Here is a 20627-nt window from a genome sequence, read left to right on the forward strand (position 1 = left end):
CTCTGCCCCTCACACTCTCTGTCCCTCACACTCTCTGTCCCTCACACTCTCTGTCCCTCACACTCTCTGTCCCTCACACTCTCTGTCCCTCACACTCTCTGCCCCTCACACTCCCTGTCCCTCACACTCTGCCCCTCACACTCTGCCCCTCACACTCTCTGTCCCTCACACTCTGCTTCTCACACTCTGCCCCTCACACCCTCTGTCCCTCACACCCTCTGTCCCTCACACACTCTACCCCTCACACTCTCTACCCCTCACACTCTCTGCCCCTCACGCTCTCTACCCCTCACACTCTCATCCCTCACACTTTCTGTCCCTCACACACTCTGTCTCTCACACTCTCTGTCCCTCACACTCTCTGCCCCTCATGTTCTCTACCCCTCACACTCTCATCCCTCACACTCTCTGTCCCTCACACTCTCTGTCCCTCACACTCTGCCCCTCACACTCTCTGTCCCTCACACCCTCTGTCCCTCACACTCTCATCCCTCACACTCTCTGTCCCTCTCACTCTCAGTCCCTCACACTCTCTGCCCCTCACTCTTTCTGTCCCTCACACTCTCTGTCCCTCACACTCTCTGCCCCTCACTCTCTCTGCCCCTCACACTCTCTGCCCCTGACTCTCTCTGCCCCTCACACTCTCTGCCCCTCACTCTTTCTGTCCCTCACACTCTCTGTCCCTCACACTCTCTGCCCCTCACTCTCTCTGCCCCTCACTCTCTCTGCCCCTCACTCTCTCTGCCCCTCACACTCTCTGTCCCTCACACTCTCTGTCCCTCACACTCTCTATCCCTCACACTCTCTGCCCCTCACTGTATCTCCCAAACACTCAATAGTACTTTATGTCTCTCACTGGGTGGACCACACTGTCTATCTCTCAAGGTCTGTCTCATATTCTCTGTTCCTCTCTGTGCCTCTCACACTTTGTCCCTCACACACACTATCTCCTACACGTCTGTGATCCTCTGTCACACTTTATATCACGGTCTTCTCTACCACACAGAAGCCTCCTGCTATGATGTATCATTCTATGATTCTATGATATAAGACACCTGAACTCTTGGGCATCCAATATTCCATACATAATCCCCAAAACTCTGAATCCAGCCCATAACTTGTTCCCCAGTGCCCACAGGACACCACGCATCCAAACCAGTGGCTTGGTTCCAGTTCTTGTTGGCAGACTGAGATCTCTGGGGAAGAGCTGGTGATTTTAGGTTGGACTTGGCTTAAATGCATGGCTTGCTGTTCTCATTCCCTTCACTCTCTTTCTTACAGGCGAATCCACATAACTAAAGCCACACTGAACTACCTGAACGGGGATTATGAGGTGGAGGCAGGTTTCGGAGGCGAGCGGAATGTCTACCTGAAGGACCACAACATTGAGACCTACCTCATCGTGGGATGTAGCCAAAAACGGGTCAGACACAAGACTTCATAAGGAACATGAGAAATAGGATCAGTAGTAGGCCGTTCGGCCCCTCAAGTCTGTTTCACCTTTCAATGAGATCACACTTGATCATTTCATGGAATCATAGAATCCTACAGTGCAGATGGAGGCCATTCAGCCCATCGAGTCTGAACCGACCACAATCCCACCCAGGCCCTATCCCCATAACCCCATGCATTTACACTAGCTAGTCCCCCTGACACTAAGGGACAATTTAATATGGCCAATGCACCTAACCCACACATCAGTGGGTGGAAACCGGAGCACCCGGAGGAAACCCACGCAGACACGGGGGGAACGTGCAAACTCCACACAGAGAGTGACCCAAACCGGGAATCGAACCTAGGTCCCTGGTGCTGTGAGGCAGCAGTGCTAACCACTGAGCCACCATGCCGTCCCATTTACCTTATCTCTACCCTGCCCACCCTTTCCCCTGCCCCTGACCAAAAATCTATCGATCTTAGTCTTGATTGTAGTCAGCACCTGAGCATCTGCAACCTCCGAGATAGAAAATTCCAGAGATTCACAGCCCGCCAAGTGCAGAGACGTCTCCCCAATCTCAATCCTGGCCAGATCATAGGGAACATTGGAGTTTAGCCTGTAGATTTTGATCGAAACATAGAAACATAGAAGATAGGAGCCGGAGGAGGCCCTTCGGCCCTTCGAGCTTCCTCCACCATTCCTCACGATTGTGGCTGATCGTCCAACTCAATAGCCTAATCTTGCTTCCCCCCCATAACCTTCGCCCCAAGTGCTATATCCAGCCGCCTCTTTAATACATTCAATGTTTTGGCATTGATACATTATTAGAACATGTAATTGCCAAGAGAACTGGTGGGGGCATCAAGGTGATTTTTTTTAACACAGTGAGTTGTCATGTTTGCTAATGCACGAGTGAAAGTAAATTCAATCAAAATTTTCAAAAGGGAACTGGATTAATACTTGGGAAAAAAATGTTTTAAAATCATTCATGGGTTGAGAGCGTCACTGACTAGATCAGCACTTTTATCCCTTGAGAAGGTGGCGGTGAGCTGCCTTCTTGAACTGCTGCAGTCCGTGTGGCGTAGGTATACCGAGAGTGCTGTTAGGGAGGGAGTTCCAGGGTTTTGACCCAGTGACAGTGAGGGAACGGCCGATATATTTCCAAGTCAGGATGGTGTGTGGCTTAGAGGGGAACCTCCCGGTGACGGCGTCCCCTGATATTTGCTGGCCTTGTGCTTTGAGATGGTAGTTGTTGCGAAGTGCTGCCTCAGCGGTCTTGGTGAGTTGGTGAGAAATGTTTTCAAAGAGAGATGTGGAAGTGGTGGGATTAACTGGATAATTTTACGGAAGACATGCTCCAAAGGCCCCCTTCTGTATAATTTAAAGTTCTCTAAAAGGAGGAAAGGTCATCAAACTGTAATAAGACAGGATGTTGGATAAAAACATTACAGATTAGACCTTGATGTCACACAGTAAATAGCAAATCAAAGGCCTATTTCACCTGAAGCACTCCCACAGCAGTGCACATCATGGGGGCGACACGGTAGCACAGTGGTTAGCACTGCTGCCTCACAGCACCAGGGACCTGGGTTCGATTCCCGGCTTTGGTCACTGTCTGTGTGGAGTCTGCACATTCTCCCCGTGTCTGCGTGGGTTTCCTCTGGGTGCTCTAGTTTCCTCCCAGAGTCTGAAAGACGTGCTGGTTAGGTGCATTGGCCCGAACAGGTGCCAGAGTGTGGCGACTAGAGGAATTTCACAGTAACTTCATTGCAGTGTTAATGTAAGCCTCACCTGTGACTAATAAATAAACTTTAAACTTTAATGATTTTACACTCAAAGCATTTGGAGCAGGATTTGAACCCACGACCCTCAGGCATCCAAGGCGGGAGTATTACCCACTGAGCCACAGCTCACAAAATGCCAGGATAGAATCCTACAGTGCAGAAGGAGGCCATTCGGCCCATCGAGTCTGCAGCGATCACAATCCCACCCAGGCCCTATCCTTATAACCCCATGTATTTACCCTAGCTCGTCCCCCTGACACTCAGGGGCAATTTAGCGTGGCCAATCCGCCTAACCTGCACGTCTTTGGAGTGTGGGAGGAAACTCACGCAGACACGGGGAGAACGTGCAAACTCCACACAGACAGTGATCCAAGCCGGGAATCGAACCCAGGTCCCTGGCGCTGTGAGGCAACAGTGCTAACCACTGTGCCACCATGCCACCCATAGATGGATGTTCCAGTGGTAAAGTGGAGGACGGGGCAGCGGAGGGATTGAGGGATGGGAAGGAGGGTTTTGAATCTGATGCTTTGACAGGATCCCGGTGGAGGGCCTATCGGACAGGATGTGGGGTGAGGGGTGTGGTTTCGAACCTGTTGGAGTCTTTAAACAAGAAGTTGGAGGGGAGGGGGGGCGGTTGAGTTTAGATAAGGCTTTAGTGGGTGCGGGTGAGTGTGTGGTGGGGACAGAGTTAGCGGCCTCTGAAGATGTAGCGAAGGTTGTCAGTCTGGTTCGCGATTCATCTCATTCCCACTGTTCAAACACCAGCGCAGAGGCTGGCTGAGAATGTTACAGACGGAACGAGATTAAATCACCATCTCACAGCAGATCAGACTGTGAACTAAACAAACCGCGTTTCCAATTCTCCGACAGACACAACATCCTCTCACCAGTCCTCCACTTCCAGACTTTAATTTTCACTTGTAAAGATCACACTGAGTGACTCACTGAGGCACCTGATACCAGGTGTCAGTGATGTTTCACAGATACAATCCATCACAGCTGACATGAAAACTCAAAGCAATTTTCAGGAGCTGATTCAGCCAGCTTGTCAGATCACGGAAGGTCAGTGGAAGAATCCCTGTTTCCCCGTACATCCAGAAGTTGTGACAAAAGGTCGGGAGGGGGGGGAGGTCACATCTGTAAATCCACAGAGGAATTTCCATAGAATATTTCCCTGCAGTTACTCACATCCTGCTCATGTGACACGACAGCTTAAAATTAAAGTTTATTTATTAGTCACGAGTCAGCTTACACTGCAATGAAGTTACTGTGAAAATCCCCTAGTCGCCACAGTCTGGCGCCTGTTCGGGTACACTGAGGGAGAATTTAGCACGGCCAATTCATCTAACCAGCACGTCTATCAGACTGTGGGAGCAATAAGAAATCTCACAACACCAGGTTAAAGTCCCAACAGGTTTATTTGGTAGCACGAGCTTTCGGAGCGCTGCTCCTTCATCAGGTGAGTGGGCAGGCGCAGTGCTCTGAAAGCTCGTGTTACCAAATAAATCTGTTGGACTTCTTACTGTGCCCGCCCCAGTCCATCGTCGGCATCTCCACATCAGGACTGTGGGAGGAAACCGGAGCATGCGGAGGAAACCCACGCAGACACAGGGAGAACATGCAAACTCCACACAGACAGTGACCCAACCCAGGAATTGAACCTGGGTCCCTGGTGCTGTGAGGCAGCAGTGCTAACCGCTGTGCCACCATGCTGTCCAAATCTGTCCAGATTTCGATGCTCTAGAAGCTATGGCCCTCTTGGTTCGAGGGGTGAGAAACCTCAGCCAAGGATCATGATCGCTTGCAGTGAGTCTTCATGGGAGGAGAGAGGGGTGGGGAGGCAAAAGGGTTAAAGGAAAGAAGTATGAAGTTTAGAATCAAAGCTGCTGCAGGCACGGCCAGCAAGGGTGGAGAGGAGGAAGCTTGGTATGTACAAGAGACCAGTGCTGCATGGACGCAGAGATCTGAGAGAGGAAATCTTTGAGTTACAGTTTGTGAGTAATTTGATTTGATTTGATTTATTGTTGTCACATATATTGGGATACAGTGAAAAGTATTGTTTCTTGCGCGCTACATAGACAAATCATATTGTTCATAGAGAAGGAAAGGAGAGGGTGCAGAATGTAGTGTTACAGTCATAGCTAGGGTGTAGAGAAAGATCATGTTAATGTATGGTAGGTCCATTCGAAAGTCTGATGGCAGCAGGGAAGAAGCTGTTCTTGAGTTGGTTGGTACGTGATCTCAGACTTTTCTATCTTTTCCCCGACGGAAGAAGGTGGAAGAGAGAATGTCCGGGGTGAGTGGAGTCCTTGTTTATGCTGGCTGCTTTGCCGAGGCAGCAGGAAGTGTAGACAGAGTCAATGGATGGGAGGCTGGTTTGCGTGATGGATTGGGCTACATTCATGACCCTTTGTAGTTTCTTGCGGTCTTGGGCAGAGCAGAAGCCATACCAAGCTGTGATACAGCCAGAAAGAATGCTTTCTATGTTACATCTGTAAATGTTGGTGAGTCGTAGCGGACAAGCTGAATTTCGAGACTGATATGTGCTACATATAGCATACTTGGGGGTGGGGGGGAGGGTGGGGGGTAACTTTCAACCCATGATTCTCAAGGTTCGCCATTGTGAGTTCTTCTAACCTCCACCCTGGGTTTGTTGTAGACTATTGAATAGAGTTTGCTTAGTTACTCCATTATTGTATCATACAATTGCCAGAAAGTTGGAAGGTGAACCAGGTCACCCTTTGTCTTTCCTTGTCTAATATTTCCGTTCTTTACTAACTCAAGTTAGAAATGGATCACTTTGTCCAGAGCTTTCTCTGTTGAGACACTAATTAACTCTTTCCTATGTGGTAGCAGAATGTATCCAGAATGCTCCATTAGTAATCTGATTCCTATTAGCTGTCGTGAAGGTAAATGCTGCCTATTCAAAGGTTAGGTTTATATCTCATTACATCTGCTTAAAAGGTCCATGCTGGTGTTTATACTCCACATGAATCTCCACCCACCTCTCTTCATTTAACCTCACCGATATATTTTTCTATTCCTTTCTCTCTCTCTTTCAATGCGACTATGCTCTTTGTCTCAATCACCCTTGTGGTAGTGAATTCCACATTGTAAACCTTCTCTGTAACCATTCTCTGGCTAAAGAAATTTCTCCTAAATTCCCTATTAGATTTATTGCTAACCAGACTATATTTATGGCCTCTAATTTTGCACTCATCCAGAAATGAAAACACTTTTCCTATGTCTATCCTCTTGGGTTACTCCTCCTCCAGGCACATTGCTCTAAGAGGGCTTAGCGACCATGGACTCCCATTGGATTGGTCCATGATGATGCTTGGCAAAGTCCTGCTACGCTGCCTTCTACAGTGTGGCGGATCAGGAAACACTCCCACTCTTACCGCCTGTCATCAGGCATATTGGAAGGATTTATAGATTGATGATCAACCTTTTTGACCACATCATCAATGCACCTTCCTTGGCCATCAAGTCCTGGGGTGGGACTTAAACCCGGAGCTCCTGTCTCAGAGGCAGGGACATCACCCACTGTCCCACAAAACCACTCCCTCCCCTCTTGTACCCCTTCAAAATTGTAAAATCCTTCATGAGGTCACCCATCCACCTTCTCTGCTCTGAGGAAAAGTTCCTCAATCTTCTAGGTTTTTCCTGATAGCTATCGTCTCTCAGTTCTGGCATCAACCTGACAAATCCTCTTCCTTTTATAATAGAATACAAACACTCAAACCAGCCTCCCATCCATTGACTCTGTCTACACTTCCCGCTACCAGCATAATTAAAGACCCTACGCACGACCTCACCAACTTTTACAGATGCACCATAGAAAGCATTCTTTCTGGTTGTATCACAGCTCCTGCTCTGCCCAAGACTGCAAGGAACTACAAAAGGTCGTGAATGTAGTCCAACCCCATCACGCAAACCAGCCTCCCATCCATTGACTCTGTCTACACTTCCCGCTGCCTCGGCAAAGCAGCCAGCATAATTAAGGACCCCACGCACTCCAGACATTCTCTCTTCCATCTTCTTCCGTTGGGAAAAAGATACAAAAGTCTGAGGTTACGTACCAACCGACTCAAGAACAGCTTCTTCCCTGCTGCCATCAGACTTTTGAATGGACCTACCTTGCATTAAGTTGATCTTTCTCGACACCCTAGCTATGACTGTAACTCTACATTCTGCACTGTCTCCTTTCCTCCTGTATGAACGGCATGCTTTGTCTGTATAGCGCACAAGAAACATTACTTTCCACTGTATACTAATACATGTGACAATAATAAATCAAATCAAAAGAAGGAGGCCATTCACTCCATTCTATCTAAAACCTATATCCCTATTCTCAGACTGTTGAGTTTCAAATTCACTTTCCAACTGGGCGTTCAGTTCAGGTCTGTGGAGTTACTAGTTGTAAGAAGTCTTGCGGAGACAGAAGTCCCTTCACCAAAATCCCTTTATTTACAAACTCTAACAGCAGTACACAGAGTGCTCGCAGTCAGCAGTCTATCTCCGGGTGTGTCAGAGGAACTGACACTCCCAGTTGAGTACAAGGCAAAGACTCCCTGATTGGCCCACCAATTGGATCCTTAATCAGGGAGTTCATACTCCAATAGACTAACCTCAATGGCCTGATTGAAGTCATTACACTTGTCCGATGATTTAACCATCACATTACTGTGTCTCTTCCTCCTCCTTGTTTCTTCCCCTCTTATCGTGAACTTGACATGGTTTCCATTTCGTCCAGAATTTCCTTCCCCTTCGAAGCTGGTGTTGATTCTGCTTCATTTTGATTACAGAAGGACGAGAAGGCAATGATCGCGAAACTGAACAGGACGCGGTCCAACTCGACGTCCAACATTGGTTCACCCTGGAACGTGGAGCGTCAATTCTACAACCACATCTCCAAAGAGATGAAGACAATGGTAAGGCTTACCTCACCGTCACATCAATTTTATTAACTCATGCTCAGAATGTTTGGCGCCGCTGGCATTTGTTACCCGTCCCTCATTGCCCATAACCTGAGGGTAGTTCAGAATCTGGAGTCGCATGTAGGCCAGACCAGGTAAGGACAGCGGAGTCCCTTCCCTAAAGGACATTAGTGAACCAGATGATTTTTTTCAATCAATCACAGTTTCATGGTTGCCACCATTGAGACTAGCATTCAATTCCAGATTTATTAATTCATTGAATTTTTAAATTCCACCAGCTCCTGTGGTGGGATTTGAACCCATGTTTCCAATGTATTAGCCTCGGCCTTTGGATTATTAGTGCAGTGACATTGCCACCACACCACTCTCTCGCCTTCCTTAACGAGTTAAGGATAAGGAGTCTGTACAGTCAATTTCTGTGTTGCTGCTTGTAAATATTTCTTACTGATGCTTGCAACATGTTGCATGTTCCATTGTTCAGAAGCAAATATGATTGGCTGCATTAACCTCCTTCATTACAACACTGGGGTTCATTACAGCATTGATACACAGCACTGATATTACAGCACTGATATTATAGCACTGATACACAGTACTGGGTATTAATTACAGCATTTATATACAGTACTGTTGTTTATTACAGCACTGATATAGAGCACCAGTATTAATTACAGCATTTATATACATTACTGATCATTACAGCACTGATACACAGCACTGATATTACAGCACTGATATTACAGCACAGATATACAACATTGATATTTATTACAGCACTGATATACCACATTGACATTCATTACAGCACTGATATACAACATTGATATTCATTACAGCACTGATACACAGCATTGATAGTCATTACAGCACTGATAAAGCACATTGATATTCATTATAGGACTGCTGTTACAGCACTGATATTACAGCACTGATATTATAGTACTAATATTACAGCATTGATATTCATTACAGCACTGATAAAGCACATTGATATTCATTATAGGACTGCTGTTACAGCACTGATATTACAGCACTGATATTACAGCACTGATATTACAGCACTGATATTCATTGCAGCACTGATATACAAAACTGATTTACAGCACTGATATTCATTACAGCACTGATATACCATATTGATATTCATTACAGCACTGATACACAGTACTGGTATTCATTACAGCACTGATATGCAGCACTGATATTTATTGCAGCACTGATGCTCAGCACAGATTCTGAAAGCATCACTGATATTCATTACAACCTTTTCAGGAGACCCATTTAGCCAGTGTTGCCAGGGTAATGTGCCTGAATAAATAAGCACATTGTGATAACCGAGATCTCAGTTGCAAACTGTTACTGTTTAACCACAGCTCAAGGGCAGACTAACGCAACAGTGACAGCTCACAACCTCACAGCTCTGAGAGGCGGAAGAGCAACAAACGAGTGCATTGGATGGTTTATTCCTGCACGTGGGAGCGTGCAGACTGACCCCCTGCCAACCCAAGGTGACAGGGTAAAGCATTGCCCCCCAAGCAATTGACCACAAGTGCTGACATGTTCAGGCTGGCATCAATTTTCCTAATTGGGTCTTTATTTTGTGGTTTAGATAATCCATGACAATTGGGTTTCGTTGTTTTACATTCTCCTGTCTCGGGTAGAAAGTTGTGGGATTTAAGACTATTCTGCATATCGTCAACATCCTTCCACCTACAGAAGGTGATGGATAAATCATGTTCATTAGGGATGGGTAGCTTCATATGATGTACGTCTGCTGATGGCTGAAGAAATCAGTTCGAGACTGGTTAGACCACAAGTGCTCTATATGAAGTTTTTAAAAATGTATTCTTTGATGGGATGTTGGCCTTGCTGGCGAGGTCAGCATTTGTTGCCCATTCCTAAATGCCCTTGAACCGAGTATCTTGCTAGACCATTTTAGAGGAGCAGTTAAGAGTCAACCACATTGTTGTGGGCCTGGGGTCACATGTCGGCCAGACTGGGTACGGACGGCAGATTCAAAGCAAAATACTGCAGATGCTGGAATCTGAAACAAAAGCAGAAAATGCTGGAAGATCTCAGCAGGTCTGGCAGCATCTGTGGGGAGAGAATAGAGCCAACGTTTCGAGCCAGGATGGCCCTTCGTCAGAGCCCAGGTCCGAAACGTTGGCTCTATTCTCTCCCCAAGGATGGCAGATTTCCTTCCCTGAAGGCCATTTCCACCAGCTGCTGCAGGATTCGAGCCCACATTACCAGGGCATTAGCCTGGGTCCCTGGATTATGGCCCAGTGATTTTACCACCAAGTCCACCAAAGTGCTATCAGGTGTGGTAGTGGGTTGCTGTTTTCGGTTTTGGTCTTTGTTGCCAAGCTGTTGTAGTGAATGATTGCCATGGTGACACATGCCAGTCCACACGTGATGTCGCCATTTTCTTCTGTCATTGGCTGGTGTTTCTCAACTTGATGTTTAGGGCCTTGTAAGCATCCTGGAAGTGGAGCTTTGGGAATCCTATTGGTTCACGGTCTTCAGTGATCTCCACTACGACTCTCACCAACTTTTACAAATGCACCATAGAAAGCATTCTTTCTGGTTGTATCACAGCTTGGTATGGCTCCTGCTCTGTCCAAGACCACAAGAAACTGCAAAGGGTTGTGAACGAGGCCCAATCCATCACTCAAACCTGCCTCCCATCCATTGACACTGTCTACATGTCCCGCTGTCTCGGAAGAGCAGCCAGCATAATTAAGAACCCCATGCACCCCGGACATTCTCCCTCTTCCGTCGGGAAAAAGATACAAAAGTCTGAGGTCATCTACCAACCGACTCAAGAACAGCTTCTTCCCCGCTGCTGTCAGCAGACTTTTGAATGGACCTACCTCACATTAAGTTGATCTTTCTCTACACTCTAGCTATGACTGTAACACTACATTCTGCACTGTCTCGTTTCCTTCTCTATGAACGGTATGCTTTGTCTGTATAGCGCGCAAGAAACAATACTTTTCGCTATCACAATACAGGTGACAATAATAAATCAAATTAGATCAGTCTTGTGAATGAGCCTGAGCCTGCGATGTTGCCTCTGCAGATAAATGCCAACAGACGTGGGAGATTCGCCTGGGAGAGGACTGTCTTATTCATGATTTTGTCCTTTCATGAGCTGCTCAAAATTTGCTGCAAATAGCAAAGATTAAACTTGTTGAGCTTCCTTTCTTGCAAGCTAACCTCCTGGAAATTCCATTCACAATCCGGTGTCAGTTGCAGCTCAGTTGAAAGCGTGCTGAAAAGTGGTGAGTTCCAATCCCACGCCAGGGACTTGAGCACAAAACCTAGGCTGATGCTCATAGTGCCAGTACTGAGGGAATGCTGCAGTGTCAGAGGTGCCCACTGTTGGATGAGATGTTAAACCCTCTCAGATGAAGATGAACCAGCGAGATCGGCTCAGAATCTGAGCCAATATTTGTCATAGAAATCATAGAAATCATAGAAATCATAGAAACCCTACAGTGCAGAAGGAGGCCATTCGGCCCATCGAGTCTGCACCGACCACAATCCCACCCAGGCCCTACCCCCACATATTTACCCGCTAATCCCTCTAACTACACATCTCAGGGACAATTTTTAACCTGGCCAATCAATTGTCCCTCATCAATATCACTAAAAACAGACAATGTGGTCATTATCACATTGCTGTTTGTGGCAGTACGCTGTGTGCAAACTGACCGCCATGTTCCCACATTGCAACAGGGACCATGGTTTAGAGGTACTTTATTCCTGGGGTCCCCTGAGGTAGTGAAAGCTGGGATATAAATGCAAGTTCCTTCCTTTCCTCTACCACGCTGACCTAAGATACCTTCATCACATGGACATCACATGGTATTGATGTAACACTAATATGGTAATTATTGATGTATATTTGGGCCCAAGCATCTGTGGCTGAGGCCATCAAACGGTGAGATAATGAGAGCTGGCAAATTCACAGAGACAACATTATCTCATGTCTCATAGTGAAAGTAAAAGGAACCATCTGATCCACTGAGAATTTGAGAAACAGCATGTGGCCTCTTATTGTGCTCTCCTCTGAAGCACAGCACTGAGCTGCAATCAGATAGAATGGATGCTGCCTCTAACACATTGAAGCTCTCCTGACATGTGAGCATGATTGGTTCGAGTCCTTACAGTTCAACTTAGGACAAAGGTTCAAATCCAGGTTACATGAGCAAGATGAAGCTTTCTACACATAATCTGGACGCAGGGTCTAGTGTGACATATCTTACAGATGCAACGTTAAACTGAGGCTGTGTCTTCCCTCTAATGTGGGTGTAAAGGATCTCAGGGTGCTATTGTAACTCTGCAAAGTTACCATGGCCAATCAACCTAACCTGCACCTCGTTGGACACTAAGGGGCTATTTAGCATGGCCAATCCACCTAACCTGCACACCGTTGGACGCTAAGGGACAATTTTACATGGCTAATCCACCTAACCTGCACCTCGTTGGACACTAAGGGACAATTTTACATGGCTAATCCACCTGACCTGCACATTGTTGGACACTAAAGGGCAATTTAACATGGCGAATCCACCAAACCTGCACACCGTTGGACACTAAGGGGCAATTTAACATGGCTAATCCACCTAACCTCCACATCGTTGGACACTAAGGGGCAATTTAACATGGCTAACCAACCTAACCTGCACATCGTTGGACACTAAGGGGCAATTTAGCATGACCGATCCACCTAACCTGCGCATCGTTGGACATCTTGGACATGGAGAGAACATGCAAACTTCACACAGACAGTCACCCAAAGCCAGCATGGAACCCAGGCCACTTGCGCTGTGAGGAACTGTGGTGAATTTGCAGAATCAGAAAAGTATCCTGATGTTGCCTCATTACTCTGGTATATCTCTTCTCTCCTTTCCAGATCTGCGCTGTTTTTCAACACCTAACATTCCTCCTCACCAAAGATTTCTCACTTAAAACAGATGAACAAAGGGAGATTGAGATATGCTTGATCTCCCTTTGTGATTCTGGGCTAACAGAGAAATTTGGAAAATCAATGTCTCTCCTTTGTGAATAAATCGGGTTACAAACTCTTTAATTCAGGTTTTTGAACCTCTTTTATAATCAACATCCGTTGGAAACCACACGCTAATTGAAGTGAATTAAGGGAACATGACAGACAAATGCTTGGAGAAAAACACAGTACAACTACCTGGCATTTCTCCATGGTTTAAAACCATTTAGGAGATAGTCTGGATGCAGAATACAACATTGGGCCGAATCCCCATATTCAATCCAGAAACTTCTTCGTGAAGACCGCTATATTTAATGGAATAGCAAGTCAATCACTTTTACCGTAACAGAGGTGGGGGGTGGGGAGGGGCGGGGGGGGGGGGGGGGGGTGGGCAGTCATCGAATCATAGAATCCCTTCAGTGCAGAATGAGGTCATTTGGCCCATCAAGTCTGCACTTACCACAATCCCTCCCAGCCCCTATCCCCATAATCCCACGTATTTACCCTGCTAATCCCCCTGACACTAAGGGGCAATTTAGCATGGCCAATCAACCTAACCCGCACATCTTTGGAGTGTGGGAGGAAACCGGAGCACCCGGAGGAAACCCACGCAGACATGGGGAGAATGTGCAAACTCCACACAGACAGTGACTCAAGCCAAGGTCTTGATGTATAGGCCGGGCGAGGTAGGTGGCTGGGTGTTGAATTTACCCTGAACGCATGTAATCCAGGCTACTGCTCCCAGTACAGTATTGAGGGAGTGCTGAACTGTCAGGAGTGCTGACTTACAAACATTAAACCAAATCTCCCCATTCGGGTGAGCATAAAACATTGCGTGCTTGCTGTTTCCAGGAGAGTTCCCCCCAGTGTTCTGGTGAACATTGGAAACCTGGTCATCCTTCCATTGCTGTTCTGTGGGAACTTTCTGTCATAGAGTCACAGAGGTTTACAGAAGGAAACAGGCCCTTTGGCCCAACTTGTCCATGCCGCCCTTTTTTTTACGTTCTTAAGCTAGTCCCAATTGCCTGCGTTTGGCCCATATCTCTCTATACCCATCTTACCCATGTAACTGTCTAAATGCTTTTTAAAAAACAAAATTGTACCCACCTCTACAACTACCTCTGGCAGCTTGTTCCAGACACTCACCACCCTCTGTGTGAAACAATTGACCCTCGGGACCCTTTTGTATCTCTCCCCTCTCACCCTAAACCAATGCCCTCTAGTTTTTGACTCCCCTACCTTTGGGAAAAGATATTGACAATCTAGCTGATCTATGCCCCTCATTATTTTGTAGACCTCTATAAGATCATCCTTCAGCCTTCTACGCTCCAGGGAAAAAAGTCCCAGTCTATCCAGCCTCTCCTTATACTCAAACCATCAAGTCCCGGTAGCACCCTAGTAAATCTCTCCTGCACTCTTTCTAGTTTAATAATATCCTTTCTATAATAGGGTGACCACAACTGTACACAGTATTCCAAGTGTGGCCTTACCAATGTCTTGTACAACTTCGACAAGATGTCCCAACTCCTGTATCCATGTTCTGACCAATGAAACCAAGCATGGAATGCCTTCTTCACCACTCTGTCCACCTGTGACTCTACTTTCAAGGAGCTATGAACATGTACCCCTAGATCTCTGTTCTGTAACTCTCCCCAACACCCTACCATTAACTGAGTAAGTCCTGTGTGGAAACTGGTTGCTGTGTTTTCTACATATATTTCCATGAATAACATTGTGTTAATTATTTGACAGTCTTTGTAGCGATTGTTTGCTGAGGAATAAATATTAACTCAGATGACAGGGAATACTTCCCTGCCTGTTCATGGAAATTGTTCCCCTGGGATGGGACTAATGTTCTGGGGACCCGGGTTCGAATCTCACCATGGCAGATGGTGGAATTTGAATTCAATTAAAAAAATATCTGGAATTAAGAATCTACTGATGACCATAAAACCATTGTCGATTGTCGGAAAAACCAATTTGGTTCACGAATGCCCTTTAGGGAAGGAAATCTGCTGTCCTTACCCGGTCTGGCCTACATGTGACTCTAGAGCCACAGCAATGTGGTTGACTAGTATAAGCGCCTTCTGAAATGGCCTAGCAAGCCATTCAGTTGCATCAATCCAAGGGCAACTAGGGATGGGCAATAAATGCTGGCGAGCCAGCGATGTCCATGTCCCACAAATGAACTTTAAAAATTGGTGAGTCAAATTATCCGCAAAGTATTAGCTAAAATGTGCATTTTGGCGACCTTCTGCCTCAATCTACAGCAAGTAAAATGCAAGCCAGTAACAAGATATTTGAGCAATGTTCTGTGTGGTAAAAGTTGTTTAAGATGCACCAAGTTTCCTTTTAAGACCATTGCTAATCTCTCACGGTCAGTGACTCCTAGAACATTGTTGAAGGGTGGAGCTAGACCAATGAAGTGTCGCTGACCTCACAAGCCAGTGTTCAATAAATCCTTGACTGTGTGTAAAAGAGAAGGTTCCATACATCATATCTGAAGCACTGAGGCTGCAGCACAGCGGGAGGCCATTTGGCCCATCACTCTCAGGAGACTGGTCAGGCAGAGTCCACAGGAAATCAGGTTGAACCTGGTCTGTTGGCAGAATGTGGTTGAAGATCTAAATGCCCTTTTCTCATTCCATTGTTTATATTTTTAAAAACCTTCACTGCTTTTCAACAACAACAGGAATTTGCATTTACATAGAACTTTTGATGCAATTAAATAAGGGTGGCACGGTAGCACAGTGGTTAGCACTGCTGCCTCACAGTGGCAGGGACCCGGGTTTGAGTCCAGTCTTGGGTCACTGTCTGTGTGGAGTTTGCACATTCTCCGCGTGTCTGCGTGGGTTTCCTCCGGGTGCTCCGGTTTCTTCCCACACTCCAAAGATGTGCAGTTAGGTGGATTGGCCATGCTAAATTGCCCCATAGTGTCCAAAGATGTGTAAATTAGGGGGAATTAGTGTAAATGAGTGGGGTTAAGGGAATGGGGCGGGGTGTGATCCTGAGTAAAAGACTCTGTCGGAGAGTCAGTGCAGACTCGATGGACCGAATGGCCTTCTGTGCTGTCAGAATTCTATAGATTCAATGATATCCTCAAGCATTTCACAGGAGTGAGTATCAAACAAAACTTGACACCAAAGGATTAGTCAAGGAAATAGGTTGTAAGGAGCATCTCAAAGGAGGAAAGACAGATGAGAAATACGGTGAAGTTTGAGGTGTCTTTTCCAGAGCTTTGGGTCTAAGCAGCTGAAGGCTCGGCTGCCAATGGTGGGGCGATGAAAATTGAGAATGTGCAAGAGGTCAGAATTGGAGAAGATCCCAGAGGACTGTGGGGTGGGAGGAGATTTTTAATAATTGTGAATAGGGCGGCACGGTGGCACAGGGGTTAGCACTGCTGCCTCACAGCACCAGGGACCCGGGTTCAATTCTGGCCTTGGGTCGCTGTCTGTGTGGAGTCTGCACGTTCTCCCCGTGTCTGCGTGGGATTCCTCCAGGTGCTCCGGTTTCCTCCCACACCCCAAAGATGTGCGGGTTAGATTGATTGGCCATGCTAAATATACCGTAGTGTCGGGGGAATAGCAAGGTAAATATGCGGGTTTATGAGGACAGGGCCTTGGTGGGATTATGGTCGGTGCAGACCCGATGGGCAGAATGGCCTCCTTCTATGATTCTATGAATACACAAATCAGGATATTGCTCAGTTGAGACTAATGAGCTGTTTTTGTTCTCTCTGCTGTCATTTCTAGGGCATTGTGGACTACATGGGCAAAGACAAGTAAGTGATGTGCCTTTTTCCTCCCTGTGCCTCAATGTATTGTCACCTGCTGATTTGAATAAACAGATGAGAACATTAGCCCTTTGCGAAGAATGGTTTGAAGTTCCATATTGTCAGCTGTTGCTCAGTTTGTAGCATGCTCATCTCAGAGTTCAAAGGTTATAGGTTCAAGTTCAACTCCAGGAACTTGAGAAGAAAATCCAGGCGAATACTCCAGTGCAGCACTGAGGGAGAGCGGCATCTTTCCAATGAGAATGCAGTGTTTCTCTCGTATCCTGAGCCAATTTTTGTCCCTCAGTTGACAGGTTTCTCTGAACTGTGCTGGGTGCAGTGTTCTGGCGAGTTGAGAACTAAAGGGGGACGAGGGATCAAATTTGGGAAGATGTGATAAATTAAGATAGAGAAGACAAGAGAGTGAGGTAACAATAAAGGGAAGGGATGGCAGGAAGGGACAGAGAGCGAGATTTTCCCTCCCGGGACTAGGTCCCGTGGTGGGGTCGGGAACAAGTTTTCAGGCAAGTAGGCCGCTGGGAATTTGAGCTGTGTTCTGCGGCCCTGAGCGAGGTAGCTGGGGGTTTCCCAATGCATGACCCGGTGGAACAGGCTGGATGGTAGCGCCCCCCCCCCCATCACATCCAGGCGTTGGTGAAACCACCTCCAGAGTAAAGTGTGCAGTTTTGGTCTCCTTATTTAAGAAAGGTTGCAAATGCGTTAGAAGCAGTTCAGAGAAGGTTCACTCCACTGAATCCTGGGATGAAGGGTTCATCTTCTGAAGAAAGGTTGGGCTCTGTATTGACTGGAGTTCAGAAGAATGAGAGGTAAACTTATTGAAACATATAAGATCCCGAGGGGAGTTGACAGGGTCGGTGCTGAGAGGCTGTGTCCTCTTGTGGAAGAGATTGGAACGAGGAGGACACTGTTTAAAGATAAGGGGTCTCCCTTTTACGGCAGGGATGGGGAGAAATTATTTTCTCTCAGATCGTCGTGAACTCTCAACTCCAGAGAGCGGTGGAGGCAGCAGCATTGGATATTGTTAAGGCTGAGGTAGATAGATTCTTGACTAACGAAGGAGTCAAGGGCGGGGGAGGTGGGAGGTCACAATCAGATCAGCCATGACCTTATTGAGTGGAGGGACCGAATGGCCTTCTGCTCCTCATACAGATTGTATGTTATGAGTTTCGCCACGCATATTCTTTTGAGACTGAGGTCAAGCGTTGACACCTTGGGTACAATCCCGCAAGTCGGCCGCAAACTATTCAAACTGAGGCTGTTTTACAAGATGATTCTGTTTGTTTGAGTTTCTTAGTAAATGTTTCAGAATTATACCTTGAAACTTTTAAAAGATCCCTTACACCTAAAAATATCAGCTTGATGTCGGGCGCCTGGTCAAATGGGCACAGTTCACTGCGATGATTCATGCAGCCTGGCTGTGTGGGAGCAGGATCCGCTCCAAGCCAGTGATTTGAAAACTAGTGCAAAGGGCTGTGGAAAAGTGATTTGCGCCAAATCGATTTTGTGCTGAAAATTCTGCGATCTCTTTCATCGAGATTGACACTGTGGCACAGTGGTTAGCACTGCTGCCTCACAGCGCCAGGGACCCAGGTTCAATTCCAGTTTCGGGTTACTGTCTGTGTGGAGTCTGCACGTTCTCCCTGTGTCTGCGTGGGTTTCCTCCGGGTGCTCCGGTTTCCTCCCACAGTGGAAGATGTGTGGGTTAGGCTAGGTTGATTGGCCGTGCTAAATTGATCCTAGTGTTAGGGGGATTAGCAGGGTAAATGCATGGGGTTACGGGAATAGGGCTTGGGTGGGATTGTAGTCGGTACAGACTCGATGGGCCGAATGGTCTCCTTCTGTACAGTGGGGATTCTATGAGTCTATGATCCTCATTCTATGAGAATCATAGCACTTCTACAATACAGAAGGAAGCCATTCGGCCCATCGAGTCTGCACCAACCACAATCCCACCCTACCCCTGTAACCCCACATATTTACCCGGCTAATCACCCTGACACTAGGGTCAATTTGGCATGGCCAATCAACCTAACCCGCACACCTTTGGACTGTGGGAGGAAACTGGAACACCCGGAGGAAACCCATGCAGACACGGGGAGAACGTGCAGACTCCACACAGACAGTGACCCAAGCCGAGATTCGAACCCGGGTCCCTGGTGCTGTGAGGCAGCAGTGCTAACTTGTTTGGTTGCCTTTGGGAGAATTCCACTCGGGGGACGGGGGTGGGGTGGGGACAGACAACAGGCCGACTGGAAAGTCCAAGATGTTTTTCCAACAGAGCCTGTTTCAAACCAGGCTTATCAACACCAGGAACATGACCTTAGGATACCTTGCAGGACCTTCCGGGCAAGATCTGGACATGATCCAAGATGTTACTGTGCAGAATTAATTCCCAAATTCCCAAATCGAATAATAGGGATGCCTGAATGCACAAGCGCACATTATAATCTAATATCCTGTCACCTTTCATTTCCATTCTGTAAGAAGCCACATAATCCACTTTATAGATTAGGGAGAGAGTAGGGCCTCTTAAGAATCAACAAGGTCATCTATGTGCAGAGCCACAAGAGATGGGTGAGATCCTAAATGAATATTTCTCATCAGTATTTACTGATGAGAAAAGCATGGATGTTAGGGAACTTGGTGAAATAAATAGTGATGTCTTGAGGAATGTAGATATTACAGAGAAGGAGGTGCTGGAAGTCTTAAAGCGCATCAAGGTAGATAAATCCCCGGGAGCTGATGAAGTATATCCCAGGATGTTGTGGGAGGCTAGGGAGGAAATTGCGGGTCCCCTAGCCGAGATATTTGAATCATCGATAGTCATGGGTGAGGTGCCTGACGATTAGAGAGTGGCAAATGTTGTGCCTATGTTTAAAAAGGGCTGCAGGGAAAAGCCTGGGAACCACAGGCCAGTGAGCCTCAAGTCTGTGGTGGGTAAATTGTTGGAAGGTATTTTGAGAGACAGGATCTACAGGCATTTAGAGACGCAAGGACTGATTAGGGACAGTCAGCATGGCTTTGTGAGTGGAAAATCATGTCTCACAAATTTAATTGAGTTTTTTGAAGGGGTAACCAAGAAGGTAGATGAGGGCAGTGCAGTTGATGTTGTCTACACGGACTTTAGCAAGGCCTTAGACAAGGTACCGCATGGTAGGTTGTTGCATAAAGTTAAATCTCATGGGATCCAGGGTGAGGTATCTAAATGGATACAAAATTGGCTTCTTGACAGAAGCCAGAGGGTGGTTGTAGAGAGTTGTTTTTCAAACTGGAGGCTTGTGACCAGCGGTGTGCCTCAGGGATCAGTGCTGGGCCCATTGTTATTTGTCATTTATATTAATGATTTGGATGAGAATATAAGAAGCATGGTTCGTAAGTTTGCTGATGACACCAAGATTGGTGGCATAGTGGACAGTGAAGGAACTTATAGAACAAAGAACAATACTGCACAGGAACAGGCCCTTCGGCCCTCCAAGCCCGCGCCGCTCCCTGGTCCCAACTAGACCATTCTTTTGTATCCCTCCATTCCCATTCCGTTCATGTGGTTATCTAGATAAGTCTTAAACATTCCCAGTGTGTCTGCCTCCACCACCTTGCCTGGCAGCGCATTCCAGGCCCCTACCACCCTCTGTGTAAAATACGTCTTTCTGATATCCGTGTT

At 46.7% G+C, this 20627-nt stretch overlaps 1 protein-coding gene across 1 annotated transcript in view; it reads left to right on the forward strand.

Moving 5' to 3' along the window:
* adcy5 (adenylate cyclase 5) overlaps positions 1-20627 on the forward strand; it is a 340470-nt gene that overhangs the window by 262566 nt on the left and 57277 nt on the right. The window contains exons 7-9 of the mRNA XM_078227862.1: positions 1282-1423; positions 8028-8153; positions 16926-16954. Coding sequence (XP_078083988.1) covers positions 1282-1423; positions 8028-8153; positions 16926-16954 — 297 coding nt within the window. The remainder of the gene's footprint in view (positions 1-1281; positions 1424-8027; positions 8154-16925; positions 16955-20627) is intronic.

Source organism: Mustelus asterias, chromosome 14, assembly GCF_964213995.1.
Source record: "Mustelus asterias chromosome 14, sMusAst1.hap1.1, whole genome shotgun sequence".
NCBI classification, from domain to species: Eukaryota; Metazoa; Chordata; class Chondrichthyes; order Carcharhiniformes; family Triakidae; genus Mustelus; species Mustelus asterias.